This window comes from Zootoca vivipara, chromosome 6, assembly GCF_963506605.1.
Source record: "Zootoca vivipara chromosome 6, rZooViv1.1, whole genome shotgun sequence".
Taxonomy (NCBI): Eukaryota; Metazoa; Chordata; class Lepidosauria; order Squamata; family Lacertidae; genus Zootoca; species Zootoca vivipara.
Genome location: NC_083281.1, coordinates 73,354,646 through 73,371,480, shown reverse-complemented (window position 1 = coordinate 73,371,480; position 16,835 = coordinate 73,354,646). Strand labels below are relative to the sequence as shown.

The 16,835-nt window shown below is 46.0% G+C and overlaps 1 protein-coding gene across 1 annotated transcript in view; it reads left to right on the top strand.

Annotated features, from left to right (window-relative positions):
• Positions 1-16,835, top strand: part of NPHP4 (nephrocystin 4) — a 100,305-nt gene that overhangs the window by 22,175 nt on the left and 61,295 nt on the right. The window contains exons 6-8 of the mRNA XM_035119028.2: positions 1,555-1,704; positions 12,534-12,661; positions 16,392-16,573. Of these exons, the coding sequence (XP_034974919.2) occupies positions 1,555-1,704; positions 12,534-12,661; positions 16,392-16,573 (460 nt within the window). The remainder of the gene's footprint in view (positions 1-1,554; positions 1,705-12,533; positions 12,662-16,391; positions 16,574-16,835) is intronic.

Genomic DNA, 16,835 nt, shown 5'->3' with positions numbered 1-16,835 from the left:
AGCATACGGTCACTTCTGACACAGATGCACTCTTTGCCCACTCCCAGAGACACCTATCTGCCTGTTGCATCTCTGCTTGAAGCACTGCTCTGGGATTGTGTTATTCTAAATACGTGACACACTCAAGCAAGCAAATCATGCACAAACCCAGGGCACGGTCTTGTTTACGACCAGCTACGGTAGCCCTTAACACACTCTAAAACTAAACCTCTTGGGAAGTAGCAGCGAAACATACCTCTGATTTTAAATCAGATAAAGAGGGTGGTTCAGAAGTCTGGAAATGCCGATCCAAACTGCCTTTAGACAGACTGCTTCCAGGAAACTGTCAGATTTAATTTACTGTTTGTTTTCCATCTTACCTGCTGACCGATTCCTCCCTTATCCCACCCACCCTCATTGTCTGCTCTGGTGCTGCAGAAACCATGTCAACATTTTACAACAGCCCAGCTGTTTCTGGACAGTCGCTCTGTACAGCCCATACATGAGCCAAATCCATTTGGGAGGGACAAAGGTCATTGTTGGCAGCAGTTCTGCAAGAGGGCACAGTCTCATGCTGAATCTTTTATGCAGATTGAAACCCTCTTTTAGGACAGCGCCCAATCGATACATAGCAGCAAATGGGATGGGGTGAGCTATTTAGATATGCTGCAATGGGTTTTCCTGCTGCAGATCTGACTCCTGCCAGAGGGCAAGAACAACCTGGGAGTGAGGGAAGGTTGGACATGCTGATGGGGAGGCAAGCTAAAAGGAGAACCTGAGCAATACGGTGGCCTGCTTTGTGCCTACCACTAATCCACGGTTTATTTAGCCCAAGCTGAACCATGGTTTGTTTGAATGTCTGAACCCAGCCAAGCAGACTAACCTTGCATTGCTTTCTGGGAACAAACCACAGTGTGAAGCCATGGTTTGTTGAATTGCAGACCACAGCTTGTTCTAAGTGTGGGTTAGTGTAACATCCAAACCAAACATACTTGCTTAACCACACCGCCCCAACCTAGGTGCTTATTGGCTTACAGAGCCATGAGAAGCAAGAGCAGCAGGAAAACAACAAAATTTGGAGAGTGAAGATGTGGGTTGTTTGTTCATCAGTGAGATGTTGGACAAACCATGGTTAAAACAAACCATGACTTTGCACTTTGTGGGGACACAACCATTGTCTGCTAAGCCTGTGCTCCTGATTGAGTTCCAGCTCCCTTTAGAACAGTGCAGAAGAAAGAATTTTGGGTGTGTCTTGTCAAACGGGTTGAGCAAAGAAGCACTTCTTAAAAGTCCCCCCCTACACATACCCTTATACACATACACAACACACATTCACAGGCTAAAGATCCAGAGATCCCCCCCAATTGTACTTTGAGTACACCCATCAGTATTAATGGCCTTGACTATTTCATTTCATTAATTTCGGTGGGTTTACTCTGAGTAAGCTTAGTTGAAAACAATCCATAGGAGTCCTGCTATCTTCCTCTTCAGTGTGGCTTATTTTATTGGGCAAGGCAGGGCCCTTCTCGGTCTCACTGAATTAAGGAAAAAAGTTTCCTATTCTCCTTTCTTTAGTGAACAAGTACCTGATGACGATTGACAGCTGTCATCTTCAGTGCAGCCTGCAGCCACACCCACCCCTGGAGGCTGTCTATCACCTCCTGCCAGAGAACACCCCTGTGTCCAGCTTGCAGAGAATCCCTGGCATGCTAGCAGCACATGAAGGTATTGTGAAAGGCACACTTTTTCTTTTTTGCGGTGTGAAAGACTAGGAGCATAGGATGGAAGCTGCATTATACCAAGCCAGACCATTGGTCCATCTAGCTCTGTACTGTCAACACTGATTGGCAGCAGCAGTTCAGGGTTTGGGGCAGTTCAGGGTTTCAGCACTGTGACTACTCACCCTTTTGGCCTTCCACTTGACCATGCTAAAATTGTATACTATCCTGGATTTGACCTGCCAAATTCCTCAAGTCAGAAAATGTGTGATGACTGGAAAACCTGCTGATGAATCGCTTCAATAAATTACACTCTCTGTGGGGCTACCCTTTATGTTAGCCCAGAGGCTTTAGCTGGTGCAGAACACAGAGACTTAGGTTGCTTGAGTAGGCAAACTACTGCCAGCATATAGCACCCTACTTGCAGGATTTGCGGTGGCTACCAATCTGCTACCGTGTCAGGTTCAAGGTGCTGGCACTAACATGAAAGCCTCTGCAGTGATTGAGAACAGGGCTTTTAGTGTGGCTGCCAGCATCCTGTGGAATAGCATCCCTGTCGAGATGTGGCAGGCACCCACTATCTGCAGTTTCCAGAAACAGTTGAAGGATTTCTGTTCTGATTGGCTTTCCCACAAGTGTCCACCTGTAAGGGTTTTAGTCTTGTTTTGCAGTGGAGGGGAAACTTAACAGACTGTGCTCAGAACACATAGAACTTTTAGCTTAGGACAGAGCTCCCTAAATGCGCATTCCCCAAAAGAACTGCGAAGGGGAAGTTCCCTGCTTTCTTGTGCTTGACTGGAGCCTTCTGTTCCTTTGTGGCATCGGCAGCTGTTATACCAATCCCTACCTTCATCTCAGACCTATTTGCATGCCTAGCAATCAATGAACCTCCCACTCATTAAAAGGGGCAATGACTTCTACACTTAGCCAAAGCAGTAGGTCAGGAATGTAGGTGGGCAAACGGAGGAGAGCAACATGCAACATATATCCTGTCTGGTTGCAGAGTTACGTGACTGTTCGGGAATTGGGAAATGGTTAAAGGTGAGGATCCGAAGGGATGGAGAGGAGAAGGAAGCAGGTTTCTGGGGTTTGTGTGTACCTGTATGCACACACTCTCTTTATCCGCAAACAAGCCAGGCCGCACTCTGTCACATGGCCATTCCCAGAGCACCCAAATTAACATCCATCAGCTGTACTCATACAGCAGTATTTCCTGATTGTTGGCTGTGGTCTGCATCATTTACAGTGCATACCATTATCATGGACAGCTAGCAAAGTAACCAGTATCGGGGGTAGGGGACAGAACCTGTGTATAGGAAGGTCCTGTATATTGCAGACTTCCTGGGTGGTAGGAAGTGGTCGGGGAGGTGGAGTCATGCCCTGCAACTAGACCTAGTCGTGTTTTTTGTTGGCTGGTTGGTTAAAGCGACTTGCAACCAAACAGGGTCTCTGAGGCCAGTGGCTAGTGTTGGGAGTTTAGACTTGGAGGCACTAGAGCCTTGAAATTGAGGAGGCGAAAGATCCCAACTTGTTTGATCAGACAAGGGCAGAAGGACAGGTTTCGCTGTACTTATACCAGGCCAGGCTAGTCTACTAGAGGCTTCATGTGACCTGTCAGTTGTGTGGGGGGGGGCCCCCGCAATGTTTTCCCTTGCTCTTTGTACCTGAAGGCCTGAACATGCAGCCTGTGGGAGCTCATTAGACTTGATTCTAGCCCCAGGTCAAGAGATCCCTCATTGGAGCCACAGAGGCCCTGAAATAAAAGCCCTTTCACTTTAATTGGATTTAAATCTGAGATTTCAGAGGAAAGGGAGGCTGGGTGTCAAATTTCAAAGGCCCCCCACAATGCAATTTAGATTGTGCTGAGCATTCCTTTGACTCCCTCTTCATCCAAAAGTTGAAACTCGGGAATGGGGAACTTTTTAGGGAGAGGGCCCAGAAATTCCATTGCTTCCTTGGAAAGCTGTCAAGAGTCGAAAAGTGGGCATTTCAAATGGCAGACCCAATGTCAGGGTTCAGCAAACTTTTTCAGCAGGGGGTCGGTCCACTGTCCCTCAGACCTTGTGGGTTGTTGGACTATATTTTGAAAAAGAAAAAGAAAAAAGAATGAATTCCTATGCCCTACAAATAACCCAGAGATGCATTTTAAATAAAAGCATACATTCTACTCATGTAAAAACACCAGGCAGGTCCAACAAATAACCCAGAGATGCATTTTAAATAAAAGGGCACATTCTAATCATGTAAAAACACGGTGTTTCCCGGGCTGTCCACAGGCCGGATTGAGAAGGCGATTGGGCCGGATCTGGCCCCCAGGCCTTAGTTTGCCAACCCATGCCCTATGTTGTGGGCTTCATTATATACCTTTTGGCAAATGCTGAAGATGCACTGCTTTACCCTGGCTTTTCCGCACTTGAGATGCATATTTTTAGGACACACGTTATTTCTGCAGTTTTAAGTCATTTGAAACTGCTTTTAATATTTATTCATTTATATTTCTTTATTAGGGACCCAGGTGGCGCTGTGGTTAAACCACTGAGCCTAGGGCTTGCCGATCAGAAGGTCGGCAGTTCGAATCCCTGTGACGGGGTGAGCTCCTGTTGCTTGGTCCCAGCTCCTGCCAACCTAGCAGTTCGAAAGCACGTCAAAATGCAAGTAGATAAATAGGAACCGCTACAGCGGGAAGGTAAACGGCGTTTCCATGTGCTGCTCTGGTTTGCCAGAAGCGCCGTTGTCATGCTGGCCACATGACCTGGAAGCTATATGCCGGCTCCCTCGGCCAATAATGCGAGATGAGCGCGCAACCCCAGAGTTGGTCACGACTGGACCTAATGGTCAGGGGTCCCTTTACCTTTACCTATTTCTTTATTAAATTTATTGGTCGCTTTTTCTTACCAAGGTAACGCAAAGTGATTTACAATATACAGTGGTACCTCTGGTTGCGAACGGGACCCATTCCGGAGGCCCGTTCGCAACATGAAAAGGTCACATCCTGAAGTGCCGCGCCTGTACACACATGTGATGCAATTTGCTGTTTCTGCGCATGCGTGCACACTGAATGCAGGAGTAACCTGTTCTGGGACTTCCGGGTTCAGCACGTCCGTAACCTGAAAAGACGTAACCCGCAGCAAATGTAACATGAGGTATGACTATATAAACAAGCACATGCATTAAAAGCAAAAAGCGAAAACAAACTCAAAGACAAACCTATTTTAAAAGGCAGGATTAAAACATCTCCCCCACTCAAGGAGGCCCAAGGCCTGATGGAAAAGAAATGTTTGTGTGTTGATGGTGCCAGGTGAGCCTCCCTGTGGAGAATGTTCCACAAGTGGGGAGCCACCACTGAAAATGCCATGTTCTCATATGGCTGCTCTCCAGGCCTGCCAAGGAGGATCCACACGAAGAAGTGTCTCAGATAACAATGGAAGGGTCTGGGTCAGTTCATGTGGAGAGAAGCGGTCCCTGAGCTGTTGAGGTCCTTAGCTGCATAAGGCTTTAAATGTCAAACCCAGCACTTTGGGAGGTGATATGAAAACCAACTTCAGATGTCTGAAGGACTGCCACATTTAAGATTGAGCAAGCTTGTTTTCTGCTCCTCCAGAGGGTAGGACCTGAGCCAATGGATTTAAAAGAAAAGAAAGAAGATTCAAACTAAACATTAGGAAGAACTTTCTGATGGGAAGAGCTGTTTGACAGTGGAAGGTGGCAGACTCTCCCTCATTGGAGGTTTTTATGCTGAGGTAGGGTGGCCATCTGTCAATGATTCTTTAGTAGTGATTCCTGCATTGCAGGGGGTTGGACCATATGACCCTTGGGGGTCTCTTCCAACTCTACAGTGATAATCATAAGAAAAGTGACCGGATCCTCACACACAATCAGAGCACACATAGTTAGACAGACAGAAAAAAAAGTCACAGGCACACACACACACAGCCAGGCGCACACACTCTAGAGTCGTGGTGTCCAAACTTTTTTCAAAGAGGGCCAGATTTGATGAAGTGAAGGGCCGTGGGGGCCGGCCAAGATTGTTGATTGAAGTTGTTGAGCTTTTTTTAGGATTGAGGTTGGTTTTTGTTTTTGTTTTTTTGTTTTAGGATTTTACCCCCCAAAATAAACTGCCACAGGAGCTGGATTAAACCGACTGACGGGCCAGATTAGGCCCCTGAAATGGACTTTGGACATGCCTGCTCTAGAGCCTAATGAATGATTCACCCTTTTAAGTTCTGGGCATGAAAATGGCTCTTGCCGGCTGCGTTACTTTGACAAAGATCTGTGTCCTCCAAAGTTAGCACTCCAGCCCTTCTGTTCTTGTTTGTTCTCCTTAACCAAGACGGCCCCACAGTAAATACTACTTGGTTACTGGACAAGACAGAGCCGAGGGCCTGAAATTGGCTGCAAATGGGCACTTCCAGCCAAATGTACCCTGTAATTTGATACACTGAAGCTTTGGATAACAGCCTCTATGAAATTGAGGAGGTATATTTGGCTCCCAAAATTGAATTAAGGGAGATTCTAGTGTTAGCAAAGCTAATTTGTCAGAAACTCTCCGTTCCCAGCACTTCCTGCGGCTCTTAAACTGCTCCGCCAGCCAGAGATGTATTATTTCATTCTATTGCCGGGTGCTTTCTGTGTCGCCGGGGCTGTGCCTCCTAACTATACAGTACAGGCTCAGTAATGCACAGTTGTGTATCTTGAGGAGGACAAGAAGAATCTTTAATCAGCTGCCTCTTGGGGAGAAAAGCGTTATGGGATGGTTTCCCTTGCCACTCTCTTCCCTTCCGGGCATGTAGATTTCAGGCACACCGCAGGTAAGTAGGCGGAAACGACACTTGGCAATAGCTCAAGGATTCCGAAGGTGAGCCGCCTCACGCCAGCAACCATTCTGGGAGAGGAACAAGTCAAGGGGACGATGTGTCTCTTCACAGCTTTCATGTCACTGGAGTAGCTCAAGGCAGGGCTGACCCTGTCCAGGTTTTGCTGGAATCCAGCTCCCATCAGCCTCAGCCAGAGTGGTCAGTGGTCGGGGATAATGGGAGTTTTAGTCCACGGCATTAGGACCGACACCCTCTTGCTGTAAGGGCTATCTGTCAATTGAACTGAGAAGGCACTCTTGAGTCAGAAAGTTCTGGGTTCAGCCATGAGAACAGCTTCGGTCCCTACTCCTGTAATATCAGGACAATAATACAGGTAGTCTTTCTTCTGTGCTTTTTTTAAAAAAACGATGTGCCTCTTAACACTGTAGAGTACCTTGCTGTTGCTTTTAGGTGTGTGATAAATATCAAAAAATAGTATGTGGTGCTTCACTAGATGAATCCCAAGCCGGAATTAAGATTGCCGGAAGAAATATCAACAACTTCAGATATGCAGATGACACAACCTTGATGGCAGAAAGTGAGGAGGAATTAAAGAAACTTTTAACGAGGGTGAAAGAGGAGAGCACAAAATATGGTCTGAAGCTCAACATCAAAAACACCAAGATCATGGCCACTGGTCCCATCACCTCCTGGCAAATAGAAGGGGAAGAAATGGAGGCAGTGAGAGATTTTACTTTCTTGGGCTCCTTGATCACTGCAGATGGTGACAGCAGTCGCGAAATTAAAAGACGCCTGCTTCTTGGGAGAAAAGCAATGACAAACCTAGACAACATCTTAAAAAGCAGAGACATTACCTTGCCAACCATGGTCCGTTTAGTTAAAGCTGTGGTTTTCCCAGTAGTGATGTATGGAAGTGAGAGCTGGACCATAAAGAAGGCTGATTGCCGAAGAATTGATGCTTTTGAATTATGGTGCTGGAGGAGACTCTTGTGAGTCTCATGGACTGCAAGAAGATCAAACCTCTCCATTCTGATGGAAATCAGCCCTGAGCGCTCACTGGAAGGACAGATCGTGAAGCTGAGGCTCCAATACTTTGGCCACCTCACGAGAAAAGAAGATTCCCTGGAAAAGACCCTGATGTTGGGAAAGATTGAGGGCACTAGGAGAAGGGGACGACAGAGGACAAGATGGTTGGACAGTGTTCTCGAAGCTACGAACATGAGTTTGACCAAACTGCGGGAGACAGTGCAAGACAGGAGTGCCTGGCGTGCTATGGTCCATGGGGTCACGAAGTGTTGGACACGACTAAATGACTAAACAACAACAACATGTGGTGCTTCAAATGCTCTGAAAAGATAGGAGTCATGCGTGGACAATGCTCGCCCTAGAAGTCAGCCTGCTGTTATTTCAGGAATATTCCCGCAGCAAGGAAATGTTAGAATCTCCAACTCCTCTGGATACTTCCTTGTCCACAGAATCCAGCGGACATTGCATTAATGCTGATGACTTTCCAAGTGGGTCCTCCTTCTCCTGCCATGCCCTAAAGATCTTTTCTTCTGCAGCTGTATCCTGGGCATACAGGAACTTGATCCGTCATCCCCACCGACAGGCTCATCAATCTCCCACTTGGCTGCTGTTTGGCCGTGAGCTTTTCCCAGCGACAGGCTTAGCAACCTTGTCACTTCATGCACAGTCACTCTTGGCTGTGCAGAGGGTTGGAATCACACTTCTCCAGCCTCCATTAACGTAATGGAGATAGATGGGTCGTGCAGGTGAAAGGTGACTCTCTGGTGCTCTGCAAAGCTGTTGGCGCAGCACAGGCTAGGAGAGGATCAGGCTAGCTTAGTCCATCCCCCCCCCCTTAACTGGCTCTGTTGTAGATTTGCAGTGGCTAAGCTCTCCAGCACCCCACTCCGGTTAACTCAAATAATATATAATAATAATAATAATAATAATAATAATAATAATAATAATAATTTATTTATACCCCGCCCACCTGGCTGGGTTCCCCCAGCCACTCTGGGCAGCTTCCAACAAAATATTAAAATACAGAAATCCACCAAACATTAAAAGCTTCCCTAAACAGTTAATTAGCCAAGATCTTCCAACCCACCTCTATGAAATCTGGTACTTTTATCCTAGCGATATATTTTTAAAATAATTTTTATTAAAGGTTTTCTTAATTTAAGGGGCTCAGAAAATACGCCTACCCATCTCTGTTGCCTTCTTGCATTTCCAAAATGCACTTGCCACACTAGAAGAGCCTACTGGATCAGGCCAACGGTCTATCTACTCCAGCCTCCTGTTCTCACAGTGGCCAACCAGATGCCTGTGGGAAACCAGCAAGCACGATTTGAGCGCAAGAGCATTCTCCCCTCCTGCAGCTTCCAGCAATTGGTATTCAGAAGAAGCATTTACCGCCTCCGACCGTGGAGGTAGAGCATAGCCATTGCGGCCTGTAGCCATTAATAGCCTTCCCCTCCATGAATTTGTGTAATCCTCTTCTAAAACCACCCAGGTTGGTGGCTGTCACTGCCTCCTGTGGGAGTGAGTTCCATAGTTTAGCTGTGCGCTCTGAGAAGCCTCTGTTGCTGTCTGGAGGCTGCTGCTTGGGCTCCTTGCTGGAGATACACACTTTGAGTCTTAGTGCTGGCTCCTTGCCTTTTCACCCTGGAGAGCTCTCTTGCCACCAAACCCACCATTGTTGGTGCAGGCTAGAAGCATCCTTCATGAATCTGCCCAGTTCGGTTTTCAAAGCCATCTGAACTAATACCGTTCCACCTACTACCACTACAGCATTTCCGGCTACAGGCATACATTTCACCTCCCTTCCTCCTTCTCCCTGGCAGATGCCTTTGGAAGGGCCCCAGGTGTTGACATGGTGGGCCCCAAAGTTTTCTGTTGGAAAGACCAGCATGAAACTTTACAGAGGGGCTCAGGAAGAGGATGCTGCCTTGCTGCTGGTTTTCTTCCCATGCTTAAATTAACTCAAGTGCAACTTTCTCCCGGCCAGCCAGCGAAGGGACGGGGGGGGGGGGGAAGGGAGGCTGAGCCAAAGGGAGAGAACACCTGTTCCAGTTCTTTCCTGATGGTGCTTTTCTTTGAACGATTGAATGCTACAATTTGTTGCCCAAGGTTTTTTTTTGTGTACTAGGACTCAGATAGTGTCAACAGTTTTACTATTTGTTTATTGATTGTACTTTTTTCTTTTAAAGAAAAAAGGTGAGAATTGTCCATCCCCCCCACCCTTTAGTATAAGATTTTATGCAGCTCATTGCTTTTTGAAGCCTGGTATAAATGCTGCTTCTCCCACAGAGGCTCTCGGAGAGCTCTGATTCTTGCTGACATTGTGTGGGTAGTTGGCAAAGCCCCTCTGCTGGTTGCTGTTGTTAATTCGATTTACAAACCGCCCTTTATCAAAAGATCCTAGGGTGGTGTACAACATGAAGAACACATTTTACAGAGCATAATAATGAAAAGATAATGACAGATAGCATAATAATAACATCCGCATATTAACAGTCCCCTCCACAACTTTTAACAGGCCAAAAGCATTGGTAAAAAGGAATGTTTACAGGGCTGATGAGTGGACAATCTGTGTTCTAGGTTTTTTTTTTAATTCCCCTAACATGCTTACATAAAAATGATGTTACAAATATTATATTAGGGTCAAATAGGCCCAGCCATAGTCTAAAAAAGGCCTTCCTCTTTGCATTCAGACGCCCCCACGTTCAATCCCTAGCACCTCCAGGCAGAGCTGAGAAAACCACTTCTGCATCCCCATGGAGGTGGTGTTGTGGGCTGGCCCAGAGCGAACTCTCGCGATGGGGGCTGAGAGCTCAGCCCCCTCGCGAAGTGGGAGTTCCCGCCTCCGTCAGACCTGGGCTGCCCAATAGGGTCGGCTGGGAGGCGGGGCTTCGTGTCTTTTAAACAAGCCGGAGGCGGGAACTCAGCCTCTCCTGCCCCGGCTCCTGCTTGAAGCCCTGGGGTTCTTAAGTGACACCCATTCAGTTCACACCAGCCACAGAGGTGCCTTCAGACTTAGCCTTTGTTGTGGAGTTTGTCCCTCAAAAGCAGATGCCGCAATAAACTGCCTTGCCTGTGCCACAAGACACTTTGTGGGTTTCTTTCTCTCTCTTCTTTTTTTAAAGAAAGGAATGATACATGGGAGCCTGTAATCACGCAAGCACATAAACATCAATCCGTTTTTATATTGATTTTTAATTTAAAGCAAAGCAAGGAAAAAAAAATCCAATGTATGTAATATGTATTAAATTGTAAATATATGTCATTCCAGTGATGCTGCATACAATATATTTATTCCAATAAGCACATTTAGAACGGATATTAAATCTAAAAAATAAGTTTCCTCAGTGACAATTGTTCCAATATGTATTCTAATAACTGAGAAACACCTTTCATTTCTCTCCTAAATCTTATGGAATATAACCCCTATTATGTTAGTTTATTAGTTCAGTCAGTTTCCAATAATATCAAGAATTTCCCTCAGCCGCTTGGAGTCAGAGGGCACTACGTACATTTTTTTCCAATACCGAGCCCCAACTGTTTCAGTTGCTGCTAACGCATGTTCTCAAACCACCTTCCCTTTTGTTTTTAATGAATCTCCTATTAAATTCAATGAAGTTGTCAGTGGATGAAGAGTTACAGTACATTAAAAAAATTACTTCCAGTACAAGCTTCCAAGATCACTATGCTTTCTGCAGATTTCCACTATAAATGAAGAAAATCAGCTCTGGCAGCCTGAAATTTCAACATCTGACAATATTTGCAGGATTAATTTCCATACCACTGGCTGAACATTTTATATTCAGGCTTTCTGAATATTAAAGTGATGTTGGGTAGTACAAAGTATGTACAGAAACTCAAACTTATCCAGGAACTTCAGAGTGCCGCTGAGAATGTACTGTAAGAAGAGTCCTTCTCAATCAGGCCAGTGGCCCATCTAGTCCAGCATCCTGTTCTCACAGGGGCCAAGCAGTTGGTTGCCTGTGGGGAAACAGGCAACCAGGGCCTGAGCACAAGAGCCCTCTCCCCTCCTGTTGGAAACCACAACTGGTATTCAGAAGAATTGCTTCCTCCGACTGTGGAGCCATAATGAGCATAGTCATAATGGCTAAGAGCCGTTGATAGCCCCCTCCTATCTTCATTGAGTGATCATAAAGAAGGCTGATCGCCGAAGAATTGATGCTTTTGAATTATGCTGCTGGAGGAGACTCTTGAGAGTCCCATGGACTGCAAGAAGATCAAACCTATCCATTCTGAAGGAAATCAGCCCTGAGTGCTCACTGGAAGGACAGATCGTGAAGCTGAGGCTCCAATACTTTGGCCACCTCATGAGAAGAGAAGACTCCCTGGAAAAGACCCTGATGTTGGGAAAGATTGAGGGCACTAGGAGAAGGGGACGACAGAGGACGAGATGGTTGGACAGTGTTCTCGAAGCTATGAACATGAGTTTGACCAAACTGCGGGAGGCAGTGCAAGACAGGAGTGCCTGGCGTGCTCTGGTCCATGGGGTCACGAAGAGTCGGACACGACTAAACGACTAAACAACAACAAATCTTCATTGAGATTAGTACACATTGAGTGAGATTTCACAAATGCATGCGGAAGTATGGTGCCCTGGACTTTTATTTTCGTAATAATAATAAAAAACCCCGCTACATTGGCTTCACTTTGCTAATCTCCTTTCCAAAAACACCTGCATCATACGTCTGTAGTAAAATGACATAAACTGCTTGTGAAATTATGATGCCTCTGACACTGTTGTTTTTGAAAGAATCCTTTTGTGTGAATTTCAGCAACGTAACCAATAATGTTGTTTTCAAAAACAATGGCAAAACCTTACCTGGGTAAAGTTTGCCCAGGACGAAGAAACACCAGCATTATGAGGAAGACGAAAGAGCTGCGAAGTGGGCTCATTAATTCATGAACAATGAACAAAGTGAGGAGATGTCGCGACTTGAAACCTTGGCTGTGCTATGACCTGTGACTCTCTTTGTAGGAGACCTGTTCCAGAAGCCACGACTCATGAAGACAGTGACGTGGTACTTGGAGAAGCTGTCCATCCACCTCTACCCTTCGCTGGAGAGATTTGAAGAGGAGCTCTTGGACCTGCTCATAAGTGATCAGGTACTCTCCAAGGCCAGAAATGCAGTAAAAGTCAAGGAGGAGCGGGGAGAAGAGGTTTGAGGCCTCCAGGTAGGATTGGGGAATAAATTCAGTTTGGTTTGCATTTTCATACACCTTTACCCTAATTCATACTTCCCAAAACAATACGTAAACCAGGACACAGTTATCCTTCCAAGCTTGCACTTCTCTGAATTTTCAGTGCAGCTTTCCAGCCAAATAACATATACAGTGGTACCTCTACTTACGAATAACTCTACTTACGAATGTTTCTACTTATGAATGGAGCTCCGTCCGCCATCTTGGATGCAGTTTAGATAGGATTTTTTCTACTTACGAATTTTTAGATAGGGTTACTTCGACTTACGAATTTTTCTCCCAATGCATTCCTATGGGATTTGACTTACAAATTTTTTCGACTTACAAATGTGCGTTCGGAACGCATTAAATTCATAAGTAGAGGTACCACTGTACAAGAAAACAAGCATTAGTGAAAATAACATACAATAACACATGGTATTAGGAAACAATTGCTTGAGGGAAAACATATATTAGGCCAAGTTGCATAATGAATTTTGCCTATTGGAGCCAGTATGGCATAGTGGTTACAAGTGGTAGACTAGGACCTTGGAGACTAGGGTTCAAATCCCCACTTGGCCTTGAAGCGTCACTGGGTAACCTTGAGTCAGTCACTGCTTCTCAGCCTAACCTACCTCACAGGGTTGTTGTGAGGATAAAATGGGGAGGCAGAGAACCATGTATGCCACTTCAAGCTCCTTGGAGGAAAAAGGGTGGGATATAAATGTAATTAGTAAATAGATATTACAAAATACGTGCACTAAAATCCTGACACATTTTCACGAGGACTTTGGGGGAAAAACAACCCACACAAAACTGATGTGGAAATGGGGGGAATCAAATTTAAGAGTGGAGAAAACAAGTTACTGAAAGAAATAAAAAATGACAGATTCAGGAGTGTGTTTAATTCAGAAGTTTAGTGGAAGTATGCTTTCTTCAACCCAATGCATTTCAGATTGAATTGTTCTTCTTCAGGGGCACTCTGAAGCATAACTAGTTTCAGACTTTTGGTTTCAAATCTCATTGCACATTCTTTTCCAGACAATGACCAGACATAACCTGTTGTCAGGAATGCGCATAAGTCATAGTGTCGGTCCAAGACAGTTTGCTTGCTTCTTTGAAGTGGCAATTCTTTGAAGAATTTAAAATCTCTTGCCACACCATTCAGACACCAGTGGTTGTAGCCAACTAAGTTTTACTCAGAACTAATGGGACAAAGTTTCTCTTCCTCCCCAGATTATCCTCACCCAAAACCTGTGAGGTACATTGGGCTGAGGGACTGTGAGTTTCATGGCCAAGCAGGGATTTGAACCCTGGTTTCCCTGGTCCCACTCTGACACTCTAGCCCTGGCACCCCCAAACTTCGGCCCTCCAGATGTTTTGGACTACAATTCCCATCATCCCTGACCACTGGTCTTCTTAGCTAGGGATCATGGGAGTTGTAGGCCAAAACATCTGGAGGGCCACAGTTTGGGGATGACTGCTCTAGCCACTATCCTGCTGCACAGGTAGGCTGGCCCTGTGTTGTCAAAGCTTAAAACAACAGCAACAAAACCCCTGCAATTCTGAGACCAGGTGGTCCAAATTCTTGCAAACCTGGTCCTGTTACCGGTCTTGATTATACAACTTGAGCCATCTTTGCATAGCAGCTCCTCTTTTGCATAAATTGTTCACCAGCTGCTGCTATATCACAGAATTCATTCTGTATCGGCTAGTCTTTGCAAGGGGGAGCTATGTATGGTCACGGAAGCCCTGTCTGAACCGCTGAAAACCTTATTCAGACACTGCTACCTAGCTTTCACTAGGGTTTTCTGGATCTCCTCTGCAACATCCTGGGGCACATGTTTTTGGACTACAGTTCACAGCATGTGTTTCTGGCCAAAACATCTGGATGGCACCAGGTTGGCGAAGACTGTTCTAAGAAGGTAGTCTTGTTCATAGGGACTACATCCTTTTTTTATTTTCAAAATGAAGCTTAATTTTTAGGAAGCTGGATTATCCTCGCAAGCTGGTTTTCTTGCCTCCTCCAATACCACCAAGCGGAAAACAATGGATTGTTTCTAAGAGGGATGAATTTCCCATTTTCTGAACAATAACAACGCACCTGCTTGTTTCTTTGCATATGGATTGCTTTTTGAGGCTGCATTTTTCACGGGGAGGGAAGAGTCCTTTCATTGCCTTAGTTTTCCTTCTGATTAAGAGACTGCTCTCTTCTCAGCCTCCCTGTTGCTGTTTCTCCTCCCCTCCTCCTGGAATAAGCAACTGCTAATGAGCTACACGGTGGCCAGGCTGCTTTTGATTAATGGGTACCCAGAGCAACTTCTAAGTTTTAATGTTTGTGTTTTCCGCTCTCGCAATTTAGGAAGCGGTAATGACCCCCAAGGATGCGCCTTGTTGATTTGTCAGATGCGCAGTGGATTTTCAGAGAGGAGAAGATGAAACACTTTAATATCCAGCAGTCACTCTGGGGCAGCTTTCATTTTTATTAGCTGAGGACATCCTGCCTAAAATTACTTTTCCCGCCCCCTCCTCACAATACATTGGTATCGCGGGTTAAAAAATGCCATGGCATTTGATAAGTTGGCTGGGCCCTTAACTCTGGGTCTGTTTCCAGTGCATTTGAATATAAGGAAAGGGAACAGCAAGCTGGATTTTCATTTTCCACCAGCGCTGTTATAAGACAAGCCGCATCAGGCCTTCTCTCCCATAGCTATCACCCAGCCATCAGCCATTCCGGCAGACTACAACAGTGGGAGAGATGGGTCACAGAGCCCATCCCATTGGCTCTCAGTCAAGCGCCTCCAACATGTTCCTGGAATTGTTTCCATTCCAGGTGGTCATGAAACATGGGGGTGCCCTTCAAGACGACTTAGAAACTTCAACCAGTCTAAAATGCAGCAGCCAGGTTAATGGCTGGGCCTCTGTTTAGATCTCGTATAACTTTTGTTTTAAAGCAGCTGCACTGGTTGCCTGTCTGTTTCTGGGCCCAATTCAAGGTTGGTGTTTAAAGCCCTAAACAATCTAGGCCCAAAATATCTGAAAGATCCCCCCCTTCCCTACAGACCCTCTTGGGTGCTGAGTACAGTGGTACCTCGGTTTATGAACTTAATCCGTTCCTGAAATCTGTTCTTAAACCAAATCCATTCTTAAACCAAGGCGCACCTCCTGTTCCATAGTTCAGCTTCCGTTCGTAGACTAAGGTAAAGTTCGCAAACCGGAACACTACTTCTGGTTTTGTGGAGTTCATAAACTGAATAGTTCATAAACAGGGCTGTTTGTAAACTGAAATACCACTGTAGTTAGTCCACCCTCAGAGGCTCAGGGGTGTGTGGCTGCCTGGGAGAGAGCCTTCTCTGTGGCAGCCCCTGTCTTGTGGAACTCCCTCCCCACAGAAGTGCACCTGGCACCTTCATTGTACAGCTTCCGGCAAATGCTGAAGAGGCACCTCTTTAACTTGGCTCGGGGTGTATATTTTCAGGATGCGCCTTATTTCTGTAAGTTGTTTTGAGTTGTTTCGAGTATGGTTTTCCCTGGCACCTTAGGGTGAAGGACAGGAAAATGAATGAATGAATGACTACGTGACATTTTGCAGGGTAGTTGAATGGCTGTTCCTTGTGCCTTGAGACATGACCCGGCCACCTATCGATTTTCCTAGGGCAACTCGATGCTGGATGGGAACACCCTCACAGTGCAGGAGAGGCGGTTGCACATTGGGGTACACAACAGCTTTTGCTTTGTGCAGCCACCACAGGTGGTGGTGGTGGTGCCAGAGGCTGAGGTGGCTCGAGGGCGGACCGGCAGCTTACAGAGGAAACAAGGAGCCGGTGTCAGACCCAGGTAAGGAGGCGGCTTTCCAGTCAAGGAAAAGCCAGAGGTTCCTACCAACCAAACACGCGTCTCTTTCCTTCCTTCATCCAAGCAAGCAAGCAAGCAAGAAGATGATCACATTTCAAGGGCACCTTCTGGCAAAAGTACCTGGGGAGGATGGGGCAAAGGACCACTGCGGGATGTGGCTTGAAGAGAGGTGTTCGTTGCCTGGGGAAGAGTCCTGAGGGTTGGATAGAGAGGCATGAGCACACCCCGCACTGGCAGTACTTTG